At 44.9% G+C, this 19395-nt stretch overlaps 2 protein-coding genes and 2 long non-coding RNA genes across 4 annotated transcripts; 1 reads left to right on the top strand and 3 right to left on the bottom strand.

Annotated features, from left to right (window-relative positions):
- Positions 1-368: 368 nt before the first annotated feature.
- On the top strand, positions 369-2853 carry LOC125534429. Its single transcript, XM_048697661.1, has 2 exons — positions 369-1715; positions 2509-2853. The coding sequence occupies exon 1, from the start codon at positions 499-501 to the stop codon at positions 1393-1395; it is 897 nt and encodes a 298-aa protein (XP_048553618.1). The 5' UTR covers positions 369-498; the 3' UTR covers positions 1396-1715; positions 2509-2853.
- An 8473-nt stretch (positions 2854-11326) lies between these two features.
- LOC125534428 lies at positions 11327-11861 on the bottom strand. The gene is made up of 3 exons (XR_007294484.1): positions 11792-11861; positions 11532-11627; positions 11327-11399 (listed from the first exon to the last, which is right to left on the bottom strand). It is a non-coding gene; the product is annotated as an uncharacterized LOC125534428 (long non-coding RNA).
- Positions 11862-11989: 128 nt separating this feature from the next.
- Positions 11990-13033, bottom strand: LOC125534427. The gene is made up of 4 exons (XR_007294483.1): positions 12869-13033; positions 12663-12738; positions 12135-12220; positions 11990-12045 (listed from the first exon to the last, which is right to left on the bottom strand). It is a non-coding gene; the product is annotated as an uncharacterized LOC125534427 (long non-coding RNA).
- A 2482-nt stretch (positions 13034-15515) lies between these two features.
- Positions 15516-17867, bottom strand: LOC125538287. Its single transcript, XM_048701554.1, has 7 exons — positions 17734-17867; positions 17102-17615; positions 16551-16700; positions 16310-16385; positions 16086-16228; positions 15858-15989; positions 15516-15623 (listed from the first exon to the last, which is right to left on the bottom strand). The coding sequence occupies exons 1-7, from the start codon at positions 17865-17867 to the stop codon at positions 15516-15518; spliced, it is 1257 nt and encodes a 418-aa protein (XP_048557511.1).
- Between the last annotated feature and the right edge of the window lie 1528 nt (positions 17868-19395).

Here is a 19395-nt window from a genome sequence, read left to right as displayed (position 1 = left end):
TGATTTCTGCTCGAACTGGATGCGCCTCCCACCGCCGATGTGGTTTTGCTGGAACCAGCCTTATGTTAAAAATGCTGGAACTTGCTAGTTAATTTTTTTTTGCTACATTGATTATTTTTAGTAGATTTTTCTACATTGACTTTGGTGGTGGAATTTGCCTCCTGTGATTTTTATTTTTATTTTTATTTTGCCGACCGGCGCCCAACGCTGCGCTCTTTTTTGCTAAATGATGATGATGACAGGCTAAAACTTGGGCCGAACTGCAGGCCCTCCTCCTGTGTCTGCCGCGATAACATATCCACCGTCCGCTGACCGATCAGCGATCACGCCTGCTATTTTAGATCTGGCTTCTCCTTCCTCGCTCGATCCCCAAATCAAATCGCTGTCGTCCACCCAACCCTAACCCTAACCCTAGCCGCTCGAGCCGCCGCCATCCTCGATCCCCAAATCCCTTCTCCCTCCACCAAACCCTAATCCAAAGCTAGCTAGCTAGCCGCCATGGCCCGTTCCATGGTTCTGCTCGACCGCGAGATTGATTTCACCCCCCAAGACGAGGCGCTATCCGGCGGACAGTTCCGGTGGGGGATCTGGGAAGGAAGGATGCCAACCCGCAAAGCGATGAGGGAGGATGTCATCAGGTACCTGCGGACCTTCAAGGCCCGCGCAGTCGTCGACAATCCGCCGGAGCTCTCCTTCCTCCACATACTGGTGCCGCCGCAATCCCAACCGCTCCCGCCGCCATGCATGGACCTGGACTCGGCCCGCATCTCCAGCACGGACAAGAACCTGGTCGCCCTTTATGCCGGAGGGTACCGCCCTGGCTCCGGTTTGCTGGGAGGCTATCTCATCTACGACGCCAGCAAGGACTCCCTCTCCGTCATCCCCCCTCTTCCCTCGGACGACTTGCGTGGAGTCATGGGGCACCAGTCGGCCGTCATCATGTGCGACCCCCATGGGGAGGGGGAGGGCTACCTTCTTGCCGAGCTCATCAAGAAAGGATCCTCCCAGGTTGGGGTCTGGCTGTGGAAGTCGTCCGCCCCAGAACCCAAATGGGTCTCGTTACCCGGGAGCCATCCCCTTCCTTCCGGCAGATTCACCGTTGACTCGTGCTTCTCTTACCGGGGCTCTACCCTTTGCTGGGTGGATCTGCTCAAAGGCATGTTCCTCTGTGATCTCAACCAAGACTGCGACAACAAGTTCAGCTTTATCAAGCTGCCACGAGACTGTCCAGCCCTGGATTGGAACTTAGAGGAGTCCAACTTTATCACGTACAGCTTTATCAACAAGTTCTGCACCCGCCCAGAGGAGTTCGTTCCATGGCCTGTGTTTGTGACCACATCAAGCTTGTCTCCTTGGATGAATCTGGATTGGAACTCTCGGTCTGGACTCTGTTGACTGATCACTCAGACTGGATCAAAACCTCCAAGTACAATGTTGATAAAATCTGGGCAAACGTCAACTATCAGTCTACTGTTTTGAGACAGCTTATTCCGTCTCTTCCTGTCCTGAGCATCCATCAAGACGGGCTTGTCTACTTGGTCGTGAATGATGAAAGCATCGTGGACTGTCGACTAGAGCATAAAGGCCAGTATTTGCTTCGTGTTGACATGAAGAATAACGAGGTCCAGATCTCTCCACAGCCTACAAGGCGTATTTGTTACCAACTCTTTGCCAGCGAGTTCAGTGCGTACCGACAGCATTTACAGGATCGACCGGTACTACCACCACCACTAAGCATAGTTTCATTTGCATACTACTGTCATTTTATTTATATTTGCCATCATTGAACATGCTTTCATTCCTGTAATTATGCCTAGGTTTTAAAATGATTAACATTCTAATGCTTGTTTATCACATCCACTTTGCTTCATACTTGCTAATTGAAAAGGATATTTGGCCACCTCACCAGGTTTAAGAGTAGATGCCTGATATTGATGCTCATCCGCAGTCATGATTCTGAAATCATTCTTTTTTACTACAAAATTACTCTGCCCCCTTGTCATATTAGGACTTGCACATCATGATGACACTCCTTTGCATGTTTCAATCCTGTTTTTTCTTCTTCCTTTTTTACTTGATAGAGATAGTGTTATCATTAGCTTCACCTCTCCACTTTAAGATTTGATGACCTGGGCATTCGGTGAATATAACAGCGTACCTGTAGTTTGTTTCTGAACTTGGAATTGCACGAGTCAAGTGCATTAAAAAATGAACATAGCAGATGAAGCATAATTTCAAACCAGAGCTGAACACTGCGAAGTGTCTGAATTGAAGATGTCAAAAATACCAAAATGCACCTTTGACAAATATAGCTGCTTCAACAATTTTAATTCACAGCATCCTGGACTGACCCTAGACATTTTATTGGTTTTGCCCAATTAATTAATATCACTGCATATGTACTCAACCTTGCACTTGTTCCTTTTTAAACTTATTTTTAGGTAACCTGACATACGGTCATGTTAAAAGTATTGTTTTTGACAGACATCTCTGTTTTTTTTTGGCCAGAGAGAGATAGAAGCAAGAGAGTTCGGTGCGAGTGGAAAGACGTTGAAGATTTGAGATGTTGGCAACATAACATGTGGAACTGGTACTTAAAGTCCACTGGAGACATTTACTGTTATCATTATCTGATGTTAGTAGTTATAAACTGAATGGTGGGTAGTATGTGTTTTCACTCATGGCTTTATGTCTACTGAGTGGCTTGTTTTGGATTTGTAACTGGTAATGGCTTGTTTATTTTTGTGACTGCTGATTCTGGCTACATGCATCATTGTGATTTTCCTGCATGAATCCTGCTGGTTTGCTATAAGTCTGGTTGATTTAAAAGCAATTTTAGATGTTTGGAACTAATTGGTGCCTCCTTTCTCTGTTGTTTGCTTGCCCATAATTTGACTGGTATTTTGACAGAAAAAGAATATACATTCTGGATTTTAAAGGCACTTAATTTGTAAGCTGTTGTAAGGCCGCCCCGTGCATGTGTCCCTTGTTCATTTTCGAGCTTCGACAGACTTGTAGCATGCAATCAAAGAAAGAAGAAACGAACCAGCATAGTTGTAATTTGTTGTTGGTCGTTGAGCGTGCCTTCTCTAAAAGGAAAATCTGTCTTGATGAAACAAAATATTTTTGACAATCAATACCATGATATATTTATAGTAGGGATTTGTACATGGCAGAGATACATGAGCTAACTACAGCAATTACAAAATAAAGTCTAAAAGAAACTAGCAAATCTTAAAAATATTTCTTTGAAGACGGCCGTAAAAGTAAAAATAATAGATAAATCTTTCAATGAAGAAGACGGCTATCAAAACCCTAAACCTATTTAATAAAATACTTACTATTATTAAGAACTCCACTCATAGATGGCGTTCTCTATCCCACCCAATGCCGGTGAGGCCGGTCAAAGGAGTGGGGACTGATCTATCTCCATCTCTCCCAATGTTGGCGAGGCCGGTTAAAGGAGGGGGAACCGATCTGTCTCCATCTCTCTGAATGCCGGTGAGGCCGGTCGAAGGAGGGGGGGACCGATCTATCTCCATCCCTCCCAATGCGGGTGAGGCAGGTCAAAGGAGGGGGGACCGATGTATCTCCATCTCTTCGAATGCTAGTGAGGCCGGTCGAAGGAGGGGGGAACCGATCTGTCTCCATCTCTCCGAATGCCGGTGAGGCCGGTCGAAGGAGGGGGGACCGATGTATCTCCATCTCTTCAAATGCTAGTGAGGCCGGTCGAAGGAGGGGGAACCGATCTATCTCCATCCCTTCCAATGTCGGTGAGGTCGGTCAAAGGAGGGGGAACCGATCTATCTCCATCCCTCCCAATGCCGTTGTGGTCGGTCAAAGCAGGGAGGCCGATCAATGGTGAAGACCCCTCCCAATGTTGGTGAGCCCGGTCAAAGGAGGGGGAACCGGCAGCCACTAGGTTTGTAAGAGGACCTTCTTGAGCGAGGGAAGGAAACAGTGGACTGACGACCTTTTAAAATATTGCCAGCTGAAAGTACTACGCATGAGAAAAACCAGCATCTTTCACTTATTCATGAATTTGCAGGCGTCGTACTTGTATATTCCCTCCGTTCCAAAATAGATGACTCAACTTTGTGCTAACTTTAGCATAAAGTTTGGTCATTTATTTTAAAATGGAGGAAGTATATACTTAGTGCAATCACGAAACCGAGGAACGAAGCCTTGCGCGCGCGTGTCCAGCAGAAGCACAGCACCTGCATCAGCCTATATCTATACGGAACTGCTATTTCACATTTACTCCTTCCGTTCTTAAATATAAGTTTTTTTAGACATTTTAAATAGACAACAACATACGAATATATGTAGACATATTTTGAGTGTAGATTTACTCATTTTGCTTCGTATGTAGTCATTTGTTGTAATCTTTAGAAAGACTTATATTTAGGAAGAGAGGGAGTAGATGTGAAATATTATCTCACATCTAAGTCTAGAACGACATCTTGTTTTGTCTATAATATTCATGCAACTTAATTGTGTCACGTTGTCAAGCGCAACGGCCCGCGTTCGCGGCCGTGCGAGTAGGGGCGGGCCGTTGCTTGTGTTTCTTTTCGCGATTTTTGGGCTGGTGGGCCATTTTGTTTTGTCTCGGTTGTTGCTGTCGCCTCGCATTTTCCCTTGTTTTTTTTCCATCGTGAGGGGAGGTGGTGATTCCCATTCCTTTGCTCAATCCACACTCTTTCCTCTCCGAAGGGGTTCCAGGCGACGGCGTTGTCGAGAGTGAGAAGGGAGGAGAGACCCCCGCAGTGAAGTGAGTAATTTCCCCTCCCTTTTTGTGTTCTTCTTTTGTGTATCCATCGATCTAGGGTTTGCCCCCAATCGACAAATCTTGTGTATGGATTCAATGGGACGGTAGATTTTTGTGTCTAGAGATTCAATTCAGACTTACGCACTCCGATGGAAACACAAAATCTTTGATCAGGCTATGTCATTGTGCGCCTGGGTCGTATGCTTGCTGAAGGTGGTGGATTGAAGCTTTGCTTTGGGGATGAGAATCCGAAGTTAAACCTTGTGGTGAACTCGCCATCATCGGCGCACGTGCGGTGATTCCTTCTTGAAGGTGTAGCCTAGGAGTTGTGTATTTTTCGTTTATATTGTGTCTTGTATCATAGGGTTAGTGGTTATCTGGGGTAGTTACTGTCCCGAGGTATATGGCCTCAGGGTTTGTTTTTCGCATTTTTTTGGATGATGGTGTTCGGCTGTTGGATTTTGCTCTATTAATAATATATGATTGCATGCATAGTCCTGATGCAGAGGCCGGGGGTTATCCTCCTTTAAAAAAAGAGATTCAATTCAGTGGGTGGTAGCCTGGTAGGCCTGCAGTTGATACATGTTCTAGTGTTTGCCCCATCGAACAGAGAGATTCAGTTGGGGGGGGGGGGGTCGTTTTTTGTTCAGTGGGCGTTTTTAGTTCAGTAGGCGTGTTTTTAGTGAGACTGTTTGACAGACGGGGGAGATCCATCATGTGTGATTCAGTTTGTATCTCTGAAACCAAGTTGTGTTCGATCCACCCCGCGTGATGTTTGTTTGTTGTGTACAACTTCCATAGCATCTCACTCTATGTGATATTCGTGTGAGTTGTAATAGAAGTAGAAATTGTCAGATATTTACTAGATGTGTTTGTAGTAATACAAGTCTAAATTGTTGTCAAGATAGCGGTGAGTTGTTTTGAAATATTTTTTTTGTGGATGCATGCATAGCCAGGCTGACACCTGTAGTAGGCACATGTTGGTTGTTTCTCTTATTAATCCACAAAAAGTATCCGTTTGTTAGATTTGAATCATCCCTATTCTTAATGGTGCATTTTCTGATGGAGTGGTGTGTCTTGCACAACTTTGCATGCCTATAATACAAAATTGCCTGCTATTCAAGTGTCTCTGGATCTGGTTCCACTCAAGTCGAGCCATCACCAACACTAGACTCACACGCTTTCGAAGAACAAAGTGAAGGCCCTCAACCCTATGAACAAGACCAAGAGCAAGATCAACCTATTAGTGACGATGGTTCACCAAGTGATGCCCAAGATCAAGTTCACTCCTCCGAGCAACCTCAAGATCAAGAACAAGTTCAAGATCAAGAGTAAGCTCAAGACGACGCTCAAAGTGATCAAGATGATGACCCTCAAGTTGAAAATCATATGCCTTTGGAGGAACTTTTGGAGCGTCGAGCCGCCAAGATATCCTCCGCTCTCAAGCGTCAAGAACATGTGTTGGAGAATGTGCGTGGAAGTTTAAGAAAAAGGGTAACTAGACAATTAACAAACTTTTGTGAGCATCACGCGTTTGTTTCTTGTGTTGAACCCCAAAAGGTACGTGAAGTGCTTGAGGACTCGGATTGGCTTGAAGCCATGCATGATGAACTCAACAACTTCGAGCACAACAAAGTGTGGTCATTGGTGCCAAGGCCAATGGAGAATCATAATGTTATTGAAACCAAATGGATCTTCAAAAACAAGCAAGATTTTTCACTGCTCATGAATACTTGTGATGATCTAGCTTTTTCACTGCTCCTTCGCTCCGCTTAGTAGTTGATGAACAGAGTTGAAAATAGAGGTCCACGGCTTAAAATCATTCCTTGTAGAACTGAACAGATAAAAGGACAATTTATAGCATGGCAAGATTTTTTAGCACCGAATTTTTATCAAATTCAGTGGTCCGCCTTGTGACTATATATGTGAACAAACAAGTAGGTGTCGTGCCTACTTATTATTTTACAATCTACTTAATCTTTTACCATCTACACTGAGAGCGGCAAGTCTTGCATTTCTTTATCATTCTGCATCTGCAGGTTGAGAACACGAATGGGGCACTATAGAAACCAGGGAGAAGTAGCACTACAACACCTACCTCCAGTATTATTCCCGTCACCGACCAGCCATATGAGAAAATGCTACACTGCACATCTAAAAGAATAGGTGACCAGCCATATGAGAAAATGCTACACCGCACATCTAAAAGAATAGAGCGAGCTATTTTCACCCTTCACAGAACAGAACAATGCACACGCAGAACAAGCCAACGAGACCATCTCCATACGCAAAGAAAAAGAAACACACACGTACCCAATGATTCCACATCAAAATGGACAAACATTGCAGCCTTCAGACATACAAACCTACTGTAAGTAGATCTCCCCAACAAATGAACTCCAGCGCCACGTACAATATCCTTCCTTTTCATACAAAGCATAGCAAAGGAAACAAAAACCACAGTTACAATCAATCTGACAAAATTGTCACTCAGTCGGCGCTAGTAATAACTCTTTGGCCACAAGAAGACCAATACAAAGTATTCCTACATCTTCACTTCATGTTAGACTGTTCATAGCACTTCACAACAGCAGGCTTACAAGGTAACAGCACTTCTCAATAGCCAACACCTAATATATCAATTACTCCCTCCGTCCCGTAATGTAAGATGTTTTTTGACACTAGTGTAGTGTCGAAAAACGTCTTACATTATGGGACGGAGGGAGTACATGGCAACAACACTTCATGCCATCTTCACTTCATGTTAGATGGCCATGTTAGAACACAACCAGGCTTACAAGGTAACAGCAGTCGGGTTCCCAGCCACCCGCAGGTCAACCCCTCTCGAGGTCAATTACGTTATTCCCCAGCCTGCAAATAATTAATGATATGGGTACTGTATCAGCCAACTCCTAATATTACGTAAATAAAATTAGTATAAACTACCAAGTTCATAGTAACTCACATCCCAACCACTTGGTCGATAAAAGACTGTATCAGTGCAGGACATTGATTCTCTGAGTCTTTCAAAGTCACAAGAATGGTTAACAGGAATCGAGGTATAAAGTTCCTTTTCTCCATCAACGAAAAAGCTGCATCAAGCTTCTCTAAAGAGGTCCACTGCATCAACAAAAACTAGTTTGTATCATGATCAGGTGTCATAAAAATATATACAAGGGAAACTGCATGCATAAAAAGAGGAAAGAGATTAAGCATGAATCTTACCTTATTATGCTTGAAAAAGTTATTTGAGAACTTCAGAAAACTGACCCCATCGTCCACATACGGAACCGAAACTGTCCCATCTCGATTGTTCCGCGAATGATAAAAGTATGGAAAATTCATTGCTGCAACATTCTTCACAGTATTCGCCCAAGCAAATTTATCAAATATATCTAGTAAGACAGCCATCACATCTGGATGAAGTCGTTCAACCAGCTGTACCAAAATTTCACTGATTGACACCCTCGCGTAATGAGAAAGCAATGAAAAATGGCTTGTCACAAATGCTATCACGGCCTCACTTTGACAGTCCACAGCAGGACCATATCTTAGGAAGTCGACCAGTTGGTAGAAATGCATTGGATATCCCTTGTCTTGGAACGAATCATCCAATATTTTACCAATTGCTCCATAGTCCAAATTAGCCGAATGTTGAGTAAACCTTTCAGGGGCAGAATCAATACGGACATTCCCATAACGGTCAAATAAGATATTCTTGGAAGTGATCTTGCCTCCATAGGAAGTACCACTATAATGCTTGCGGCACAGTTGGATAAGCACATTTCTGGAACGAAATTGCATAGGTGCTGCCAAGTACTTCACCAGAATTGGACCTTGCTGGGCCGAGCCGTCCCGGCGCAAGCAAACTAGGTCTTTGGGTGGCAATGACACCATCGTGTAATGTTTCTGAAGTCTGATAATGTCATCCCATGTTTTTTCCCCAGCACTATAAAGTATTGCAAAAAAATAGAACTAGTTAAGCCATGATAGAAGCCAAGTACAAGGATGCAGTACAAATGAACATGCCTATCGTAAAATAAACAGTATTGTCCATGTCGGCCTGACAAAAATGAAGTAAAAGCATACTGAGGTTAAACAGAGACCTAATCAGCCAGTTTTACTAGATATAGATAGCAAACAAATAAATTGACTAGTTGACAAACGAAACTCAGAGAAGTGTTGTCGAATATTCCGCAAGCAAATTGACAGGCTGACCCATGAAAGCTATAGAGGAAAGTATATAGCTCAGCAAGTCTAGTCAATGCATGTTCTAACATCACCATCTAGAATACGAAGCTTGGATTACACAGATTCAAAAGTCAAGATAAGCTCAACTTTCAGGAAGGTTGGTGGATATTTCCATGTGCGTCTATAAGAAACTTAACAATTTAGTGATGCCAATGTTCTATGGATACAAATAAACTCACAGACAAGAAAACTGCAGAAACATGGTACAATTGACTACAGGTATGCACTCAACATAAGCCATGAAGGAATTTGCAGGGAACAACCCCATATCATCTAATATTTATACAGAAAAGGGCCATTTTCCTTGGTAACCATTGTATAAGCTGAACAGTAAACGATAGTGTCCAGCCTGACACAGCAGAATCGAAAGCATGCTGAAGTTAAAATCCACATGAGCCATACATAGATTAATGGTTGGGCATAATCTATCAACTTGAATTGTTAGAATTAAAGGGGAAAAATAGATATGATCGGCACATATTGCATCACCCACTTCAATTATTCATGAAGCCTAAGTTTCAGAATTAAGCAACAGTATTTGTGAAACTTCAATTTTAGTATCCATCATACCAGGAATTGAACAAAATAACAATGTGGAACCTATCCACCAATGGAATGGAATGCACACTTGCAAGAAAAAATAACATTTTAAAGAGGAAAGCGGCTGTGAGGAATAGTAAGTTCAAGAAGCTGGTAATAAACCTCTACCAATAAAAATAATTTCTGAAATTTAGTCTAGCGCAATTTATTACATACCAGCCACCTCTGAGTCTTGGATTAATTATGATTTTTGAATCCTTGTTTATCTGATAATAGGATAGAAGTTGCTCAGGATCCAACACTTTTCCACAATAAATTGAGTAAAAATCCTTGGATTTTACAACCACTTTATCACATGCCACCTTCATTAACAATTTCACATTTGAAGTGTACAGATTTTCCTGATGAGAAATGGTTGTGCCACAGAGATGTAGAAACACCTGAGAAACTCCCTGCAAATAATTGTTGGATAGAATGTTAGATAAATTGGAAGTTACAATTAAGGCAGAGAGAAAGTTATACAAATATAAGGCATAATAAGCAGATAACATAATTATGTTCAGTTTAAATCTAGATTTGACATTCATTTAAAACTAATGTAATATCCACCGAAAAACAATCTATGGCTATTTTCTTCAATATGATGATACCTACAATCATCAATACCCATAACAAATTCAGACAGCTAGAATTCACTAGATTTAACGGTTATGCTTGTTGGAGACATAAAGGTAGCATGCTTCTCAACAAATCAAATTAGTAAAAACCTTGGAGCCATTGTAGTTGCATGCACAAATGGCAACCATAGAATGGAGGGATATGACCCTGATAATCTATATAGAGCTGACGGTTTGGTGACAAGATCGCATTGTTCCAGATCAAGGTGAACCCACTGCCCACATTTACAACAAACATTCGATTCAACATCCAACATCCAAAATACTACCATGAAGCATTGCAACGCAAAATTACCTCAGTATAATAGTCGCTGTCTATCTTCTGCACTAGGCCTAGGCCCTTTGAGCTGTTGGAGGAATTCTTAAAACCCTAACATAACATAAGCAATTGATGAAACCATGTAACAACTCATTGAAATAAACAGACAAACATACAATTGAATAAGTATGAAGAATCATAACCCACCCAATGTCATTTAAGGTATTGTTTCTAGAAATATCACCTTTATAATCACATATTTATTGAAAATTAATTGAAAGGTGCTACTAGTCTACCACACATGGACAGATAATAACACAGCATTTTCCAACATATAGCAACAGCAAGTTCCTGTAAAATTTTATCTTTCAGCAATGATCAGGAAATTGTAACATATACACGGGTCCGAAGAAAATCAGAATTAGCGACAAGCTAGACTATATCTTGAAGTAGGACTAAATGGGTCCAAGCAAAATCAAAAGTAGGACTAACTAAGCTATGCTGTAGCTTGAATGCAAAGCGCTATTTTAGAATCTTGCCTTTAACTCTTCAAATCGAAGAGAATAATTACTTGATTCCTCTCCGTCAGAAACAAGCATCACATCATCCCTCATGGAACCAGCCCGGAGATAAAAATTCATCTACAAGCAATTTTACAAAATATGATCAGCCAGAATGTAAAAGCATAGTAGAAGATCTGCTGCTTGATTCTGCAGCCCTCAAGTAATAGTTCATCTACAATATATGATCATCCAAAATGTAAAAAAAAAATCAGTACATTGATGCAAGCTCTCAGATAATTAGTGTGTCAAAGTACCTTTGAGATGTAATTCCATGTTCCATTATTAGACGCAGGGCAGCCTCCCCTATCACTACAGACAAAATCTGGAAAATCACTAAATGCCTGCAATGAACAGAAAGTATTAGTGCAAAAACAATGCGTTTGTTCCATCTAAAAAGGGAACACTCTTTGAGCAAGCCAAGAATATCTTATCAGCATGATTTCATACTTATCAATGTATTACGCATCACATACCTCATAATCTTGTGGTTTTAAGCTGTTATCCCTCGCTCTTTGAGCCAACTGCTTCACCTCCTCACCGATTGTAGCAAGTCCTGTCTTGTCTGCATCCTGCAACACAAGTAATGAGTTAGAAAAGAGAAAGACACAAAACGTAGATGGTTATACATTCTTTCGGCAGTAAATGTATACCCAGCCAACTTTATTCTCTTTGGCAAACCTTCCACATGAGCGACTTAAAAGACAACAATATACATATAAGAACCGGTGATTACCTTTCTAACAAGGTCTTTAGATATCTTCTTTCCACCAGATGCTTCCGGCAGTGGGTTCAGTTCCCCTCGCAACCTGTATCACAACAAAAAGAAGAACTCTTCTTTATACAAAAGCTCGGTACTTAAATGGTCAATTGCATGCTTTGCAACATCAGGCGTGAAACATACTTGATAAGTTTGTCGACGGGTGTGTCAACTGTCAAGTAGTAATGTGGGATGGTTTGTTTAGAGGCTAAGAGGCGGTCTGCAGTAACCTGAAATGAACAGGACTTAAACCACTACAAGGCAGATAGGATCAACCAAAAAAAACCCCATCAGCAATCTTCACAGTTGAAACATATACCTTTCTAATCTGCGCATTTGGAATATCAGTGCAATCTAATCCTGAAGCTGCAAAAGACTCGCTCTTGCCACCCTTGGCTACAGAAGCTTTGTTAAGAAAAAATAGTCATTAGATGCAGGCTAGGTTCCATTTGATTCACATGATATAAGGAAAGCATAAGCCAAATGCATGACATAATGAGCTTAGAGGCAGGCTCAAGCTTAGTGCAGAACTTTTACTTGGATCTCACAAGAATGCCGGTAAAAATGATTATTACGGAATTCGCGCACACATTTTGAAGTAGAGAACTAACATGAAAAGAAAAGGAAACAATAAGGAATGGTACATAAAAAAGCATGGAGTTATTTTTTATGAGACCGGGATAGAGGTCTGATTAGGATAAACAATCAAGAACACACGACTACACAGCAAGTTAACAACAAACAGAAGTGATTTACAACCAAATCTAGCTAGGAAGAGAGTTCAGTTTGTATAATAATTAATGCTTTCACCCATCTGGGGAATGCAATCAGAGAGAAAATAGCATACCCAAGTAATCTTCAATGTCTGCCTTCAGAATACCACCGTCAGGACCGGTGCCTTTTACACTTGACAGTTGGACCTCCTGTTTGACAAAACACAGACATGTGTCTTAATTGACTGCGCACTGCCTACAACAACTATCTAGATAGACTAGCTCAACTAAAGACTTCCATGGTTATCCTCTGCGAAATTTCTGGAAAGGGAACACTTACATTGTTAGGCTTGGGAGGTTCTCGCGTAGCCTTTGATACATCTGCAGCCGACGGTTTGTAACCTTGGAACTTATCGATGTCACCTTCTTCTTCCAGAATCAAACAAATTACCTAATGGCATAGGCCACGCAGTACAAGCAATAGTACAATGTTAGCAAAACATGCAAGCACTAGTACTACAACATGAAACAATAGGGAGACGGTTATACGTTCTTTGGACAGTAGATGTATACCTCATCAACTTTAATCTCGTTGGCACAATCACCATGAACAATTTTAGCAAGATAGCTCTCTTCCATCCATTCTATCTCAGATCTGGCTTGACCCTGATTAAATGTAGTGCGCATACAGATGTAATTTAGCTTTTGCTGTAGCAGAGCAATACTGTACGGCGACCCGCAAAGCACAAGAATGTACGCAGCACAAGAATGAGAGAGAGACCTTGGGCGCGAGATCGCTAGTTGGCGCGAGCTTGGAAGCCTGCGGCCTTGAGGTGCAGCCGTAGGTGTACACGCTCCTGTCGCCGCGACCCCCTCCGCCTCCTCGCCCTCCACTCGCCACCGGGACGCAGGACGCCGCGGGACCCATCTGCGAGCATGTCCGCACGGCCTCCTCGGCGCCGGCTGCGGAGGTGCCCTCGCCGAACTGTAGAGGGCGTCGGCAGAGCCCGAGCCTCTGGACGACGTCCTGGACGCCATCGGCGGGCGCGCCCTTGCCGCTCGTCTCCTCCACCACGACCTGCTTGCCGTGGGGAGCGGGGTTGAGGTAGCAGCCGCGCCTCGCCGCGGCCTCCTCCTCCTCCTCCGCGACGCCGTCGGCCTCACACTCGCCCGCCGTCGGCGCCGCGGCGGGCCTGTCACGCATGGTTGGGGGCGCGCGATGCTCGGATCGGGAGGCCGCCGGGTCGCCGCCGGGTCCGTCGGACGGCGCCATGGTCGACCCTCGTCGTCGGCCGCTAAAACCCTAGGGGAGAGGAAGGGGACGGAAAAAATGGAGACGACGAAGGCCGCGTCTGTCGCTGCGCATTCCTCTCCTCGCTCTGCGTGTTTGGGGGTGTGGGGTGGCGCCGCGGCGCTGGGTGTGCTGCGGCTGGGGGGTAGGCTAGGTGCGCGCGGTGCATGGACCCAGTAGAGGAGGGCAGCGTACGATAACTCCGGATGGGCCGTGGACACGCCACTCGGGTCAGCTGCGTGGACCCGGTGCGCGGCGCGGGGGGCGCTCCTGCCCGTCCGATCGCATTGGAGGCGCAGGATTCTTTGCGTCGCCGGCGCGTGGACGCGGCCTAGGGTCTTCTCGCGCGGGGCGAAGCATGGAGCCCACCAGTTGCTCTCTTGACGCCACATATCGAGCCATACGCCTACATGTGGCCAACGGACCCGCCAATCAGAGCCCGGCACCTCGGGCGGGCCAGGCTAGGCCTAGACACCATGGGTAGACGGGCACGTACATGTAGGGCTTTCTTGTTCAGCCACCTGCTCCAAACCCAAAATTCTACCCTTCCTTTTTTTTTGCTCGTTCTTGTTCCGTGCATGGGCATGTGCTGCTTCGGTAGGAGTTCATTTCAAAATTCAAATCAAGGCAGCAGCCCAAGCACAATGGTTCATCATGGAGTACGTGCATCTTTTCCCCAAAACTTTAATTTACGCGTATTTTTATTTATTTGGTACTAAAAAATACTTTTGGATCTTACTACTTCTCGGCACATATTTTTCAAATGTGCATGCATTTTTATTGCTTCTCTAGCCATTCTTTCGAACTCTATAAATGTATCGAGACAAAGCATCTGATCTTCCTCATGAATTTTTTGCGCATGTGGCATTGCAGGAACGAAAGTCACCCACCATAAGGCAGTGCCGCTAATGGAGAGCTCAAGGAGACTTTTGAATAGCTACATTGAGTCCCTCATGTGTATCAAGCAAAAACCGCATTACGACTTTGGTGAACCAAGATGGTGGTCACCATCAGCAATAAGTCAACACAGGTGCGACCCGACCCATGGCGCATACGACACGAAAGGAGGCAGAGGAACATTGGGACAGGTGGGACTTGCTACCACGGTGGCGTGCCATGTAGGCAGAGTCAGCAAACCACTTGACGGCGAGTGACGAAAATCAGCCCAAGTGTTCCCGACACTTTTTTCAAGTCGATGCATGACTATGCCCCTGTTTGGTTCATAAGTCCTAGGACTTTTTTTAGTCCCAACTAAAAAGTCTCTAGTCCCTCCATGTTTGTTTCCAGATACTAAAAAGTCTCTAGTCCCTTCCTAGAGGTTATTAAATGACCATGTTACCTCTAGTATATAGAAAAATAACAATCAAACAACACCATGGGGTGGCGGGCCATTGAATGCATGGAGGGGCATTGTTGGAAAAGTCCCAAAAAAGACTCTCCTTGAGAGTCTTCTTCATTTAGTCCCAAATGCCTAGTTTAGTCCCTAAAAAGTCCCTCCCGTTTGGTAAAAAAATCTCTAAGAGGAACTTTTTCTAGTCCCTACATAAAAAAGTCCCTGGAATCAAACACCCCCTATGTATCCACCGTGCAAGTTCATGCTTCATAGGTGCAATTACTCTTTTTAGCCTTCCTTCCACTTCTCACCGAGGTAGTTGTCGGCCTGGTCCTTGCTCTCACGGTGCGGAAAATTGGTGGCCTACATTGTCTCTAATGCCTTGTTCTTTGCCGCATGTGTCGTTAGTGACATCTCATCCTTAGTTGTCTCTGCCATCTGGGACGTCTCTGCCATCTGCCATCCAATTTTCTGATGAAGAAACAACATTCTTAGTTACAATCTAATACAAAGCAGGTCAACAGGAAATGGCTACAAAGTACAATTGGCATCATCTTTCATATAAAGGTTAAGGACATAATGTTTCTAAGAAAACAAACAAACTCACAGTAAGTTTTAATAATATCCAATTTATCAGAGCAGAGAGCACCACAACCATATAGCTCACACTAAAAGAGACACAAGCACAGAGGGGGAAAAGTTTACCTTTTCCAATGTTGCTCCGTCTAGTTTACTTGCTTCATTGATATCAGATAACCATTCTTTGCTTTCAGGGTTGGCAAGCACATCTTCCAGTTTGCGACCAATCGATACAACTCTTACAGGATCAGGGTAGATCTACAAAGCCCATATGTAAAAGGAATTACACAAAATAACAGGGCAGGCAAACGAGATATGACAACATGGTATGTCGAGCTGGGTAAGAAAACGCACTTCACCAAACACAGCTCGAAGACCATTCACGCTCTTCGGATTGGCTAATTTTATTTCTTGTGCAGATAGCTCCAGCTCAGCCTCTATTCGCTGCTTCACTATAGACTCAATTTTTTGCAAATCTTCTGGTTGGACAGGTTTCCCTGTTATGTACTAACAGTTGAGTAGACAAGCTGAGGAAAAAAACAACAAGTGAATGCAATATAAAAATAATCACAACATACCATGGGAGAAATCAAATATCAGCTTCTCTGGAAGAGCAATGTGACCTTTCTGGTCAATACGGTCACCAATTACTTCCTACATTTGCAATAGCGAAACCATCATGAGCACAAAAAAGCACTCCCTGTAAAATCTGAGAGGCTTGAAAACATACCCTTAGAGCAAAGTGCAGCATATGGGTAATTTAGCAAATTTCATAGGTTACTGATTCAGTATAAAGAATTAATAAGTAAAGAATGTTACCTTGTATTTCACTTCATCGCCAACAGACAATGTCTCGGAGTCAGGCCCTTCCAGAAATGAACCGGTATGCAGGACATAGCCAGCAAACACTTGGACATTGTTCACAGTGAAAGATCCAGGTGGCCCCTCGATACTCCCGGTGTCATACATCTGATCCAGAAATAACATATGGCATGTCAAAAGAATTCATGCAACGCATGGCGCAAATCTCAAACATGCAGAAGAGAGATGCATTCGAAATAGAACAAGGAAAAGTTTATATATACAACCTGGAACCACACACAAGATCTAGAAGTGTTGTTACAGCAACAAACATGAACAAGGGAATGCACTATCCTGGCAGTGTGGTTACAGCAACAAGATATGAACAAGGGAATGCACGTCCCTCATATATATACCGCGCGCTCACATAAACAAACAACCACGTCCACACCTACGGGCTACAGCGGGCACACACATGACATGAGCCAGCAGCGATGAAGGTGCATATTGTAACTCCGGCAGAATTTGAAGCGCGCGCGTGCACACAAGAACAAGGGAGAAGGCCATACCTCTGCGCGCAGATCTGCAGTGGGGGCATGGAGCTCCGCAGCCCGTGGCCTCGAGGTGCCGTAGTAGTCGTCGTGGGTGTCCTTGTGGCCGCGACCCCGTCCAACTGCCACCGGAATGCAGGCCCCCATCTGCGCGCACCGCGTCGAGTCCCTCCGTGGCGGCGTGGCACACCGCCGCACCAGGCTCGGGTTTCGGAAGCCGCACCGCGCGACCGACTCTTCGAAGCCGTCTGAGTGCACTCCGTCGCGGCTCACCTCCACGGGCATCTCGTCGCGCTTGTTCTTCAGGCCCCGCCCTCCGCGGCCGCCCTTGATGCCGAGAGCCGTCGACGCGCTGACCGGTGTAGGGCATCGGGGCGGGGTGTCGGTGTAGCTCCCGCACCGTCCGCACGGCCTCCTCAGCGCCGGCCACGGACGTGCCCTCGCCGTCGTCGACCCGTACAGGGCGTCGACGGGGAACCGCGTCGTGGTGACGGCAGCGCTCGATGTGGCACCCGCACGTCGGCAACGCCTCCTGGATGACATCGGCGGCCGCGCCCTTTCCGCGCATCTCCCCCGGCACGACGCGCCTCTCAAGCGTCCGGCTCCCGCCCTCGCCCGGCGCCCTCACCGCAGGTGTACGAGCGGCTGACCTGGCCTCGTCGTCCGCGTGGCGCCGGGTCGGGCAGATGCCGCCGGATCTGGCGCAGCGGCCGACGCTGGCCGAATACTCGTCCTCCCCCTCGGCCGGGTCGCCGCCCCGCCGCTCCCCCTTGGACGGCGCCATGCCGCCGAGACCTCCCTCAGCCACCGCTAAACCCTACCCAGCTGCAGCGGAAAGGGAGGGGAGAAGGGGAGAGACAGGAAGGCGAGGAGGCCGCGCGGGGGTGAATGATTGGGGGCGCGGAGTGTTTGGGTTTCCTTCCGTTGGCTGGGTTTCATGTTTGGGGACGTGGGTGGGGCCGGAGTGTCAATCTTACCCTGTGGCACTTTCAGTCAACACCCTTGTTCATTCAGAGAAGGGGTGTAGCAGATCCGGCAAATACAACGGATGGCTACGATGGCTCCTTGCTCGGACGACGAGTCCCCACCGTAGGATTTGCTTTACCGTTGTCGCGATAGCAGCATTTCTACCGTTCACTGTCTTACGCTTGCTGTTGTTTTCCAGCCTATAACCAGCCGGGATGTGGCCGGAGAGGTTCATTGTTGAATCCCCGGTTGCTGCCTACCATGGCTAGCACGTGAACCCTACATTCTTCACCCTATAGAAATAAATAGTTCGGACCCGGTCGGTAGTTCCCACATTCTTCGTCGATTTACAATTCATCTCCTTAAATATTGTTCGGGTCCTAACAAATTGGTATCATGAGCCATCATTCCTTGGCAGAGGCATTTCCTTTATGAGTCAAGACTTTTTTGGTGATGCCCTTTGGGCAGTCCAATGCACCAGGCACTTTCCAAGCATTGATGAACAACTTTTTTGGCCCTTATTTGAGACAGTTTGTGTTAGTGTTCTTTGATGATATACTCATTTACAGTACAACTCTGAAAGATCACATAGACACACATAGAGACTGTCCTGAGAGTTTTAAAGGAAAACCGTTATGTGCAAAGTTATCTAAGTGTGTTTTTGCATTAGAACAAGTAGAATATCTGGGTCATATGATCTTTGTGGCATGAGTAGCCACTAATCCACAAAAATTCAAAGCTGTTGCAGACTGGACAACACCTGATAGTGTTACAAAATTAAAATGCTTCCTTGGGTTAGTAGGTTATTATAGAAAATTTATTAAAGGGTATGTGATCTATTAAGAAAGGACAATTTTCCTGGAAGAGTGAACATGGCAAAGCTTTTGCTCAGCTCCAAAATGCTCTCATTACAACCCCAGTTCTAGTCCTACCAAATACCTCTCAGCCTTTTATCTTGGAGACTGATGCTTCTGGTAAAGGAATTTGGCGCAATGTTGAAGCAGCATGGAAGACCTCCAACATACTACAACTCTTCCTTGTGCCCTAGAAATATTGCACTTTCCACTCATGGAAAAGAGACCGTGGCTATTCTAGAAGCACTTAAAAGACGGAGACTATCTAATTGGAAATGAACTCATCATCGAAACAAATCAACGGTCTCTTAAATTCATTACTGATCAGAAAATAACAGAGGGTGTTCAACATAAATTTTCATAGAGGGACTTCCACAATCCCAAGGCAATGAAGTAATATTGGTGGTAGTGCATAGATTTACTAGGCATGCTCATTTTATACCACTAGCACATCTATACACTGTCCTTGGTGTAGCACGAGCCTTTGTGGAC

The sequence above is a fragment of the Triticum urartu genome, chromosome 2, assembly GCF_003073215.2.
Source record: "Triticum urartu cultivar G1812 chromosome 2, Tu2.1, whole genome shotgun sequence".
Classification (NCBI taxonomy): domain Eukaryota; kingdom Viridiplantae; phylum Streptophyta; class Magnoliopsida; order Poales; family Poaceae; genus Triticum; species Triticum urartu.
Note: the sequence above shows the minus strand (reverse complement) of the source record. Positions and strands in the feature narration are given on the sequence as shown.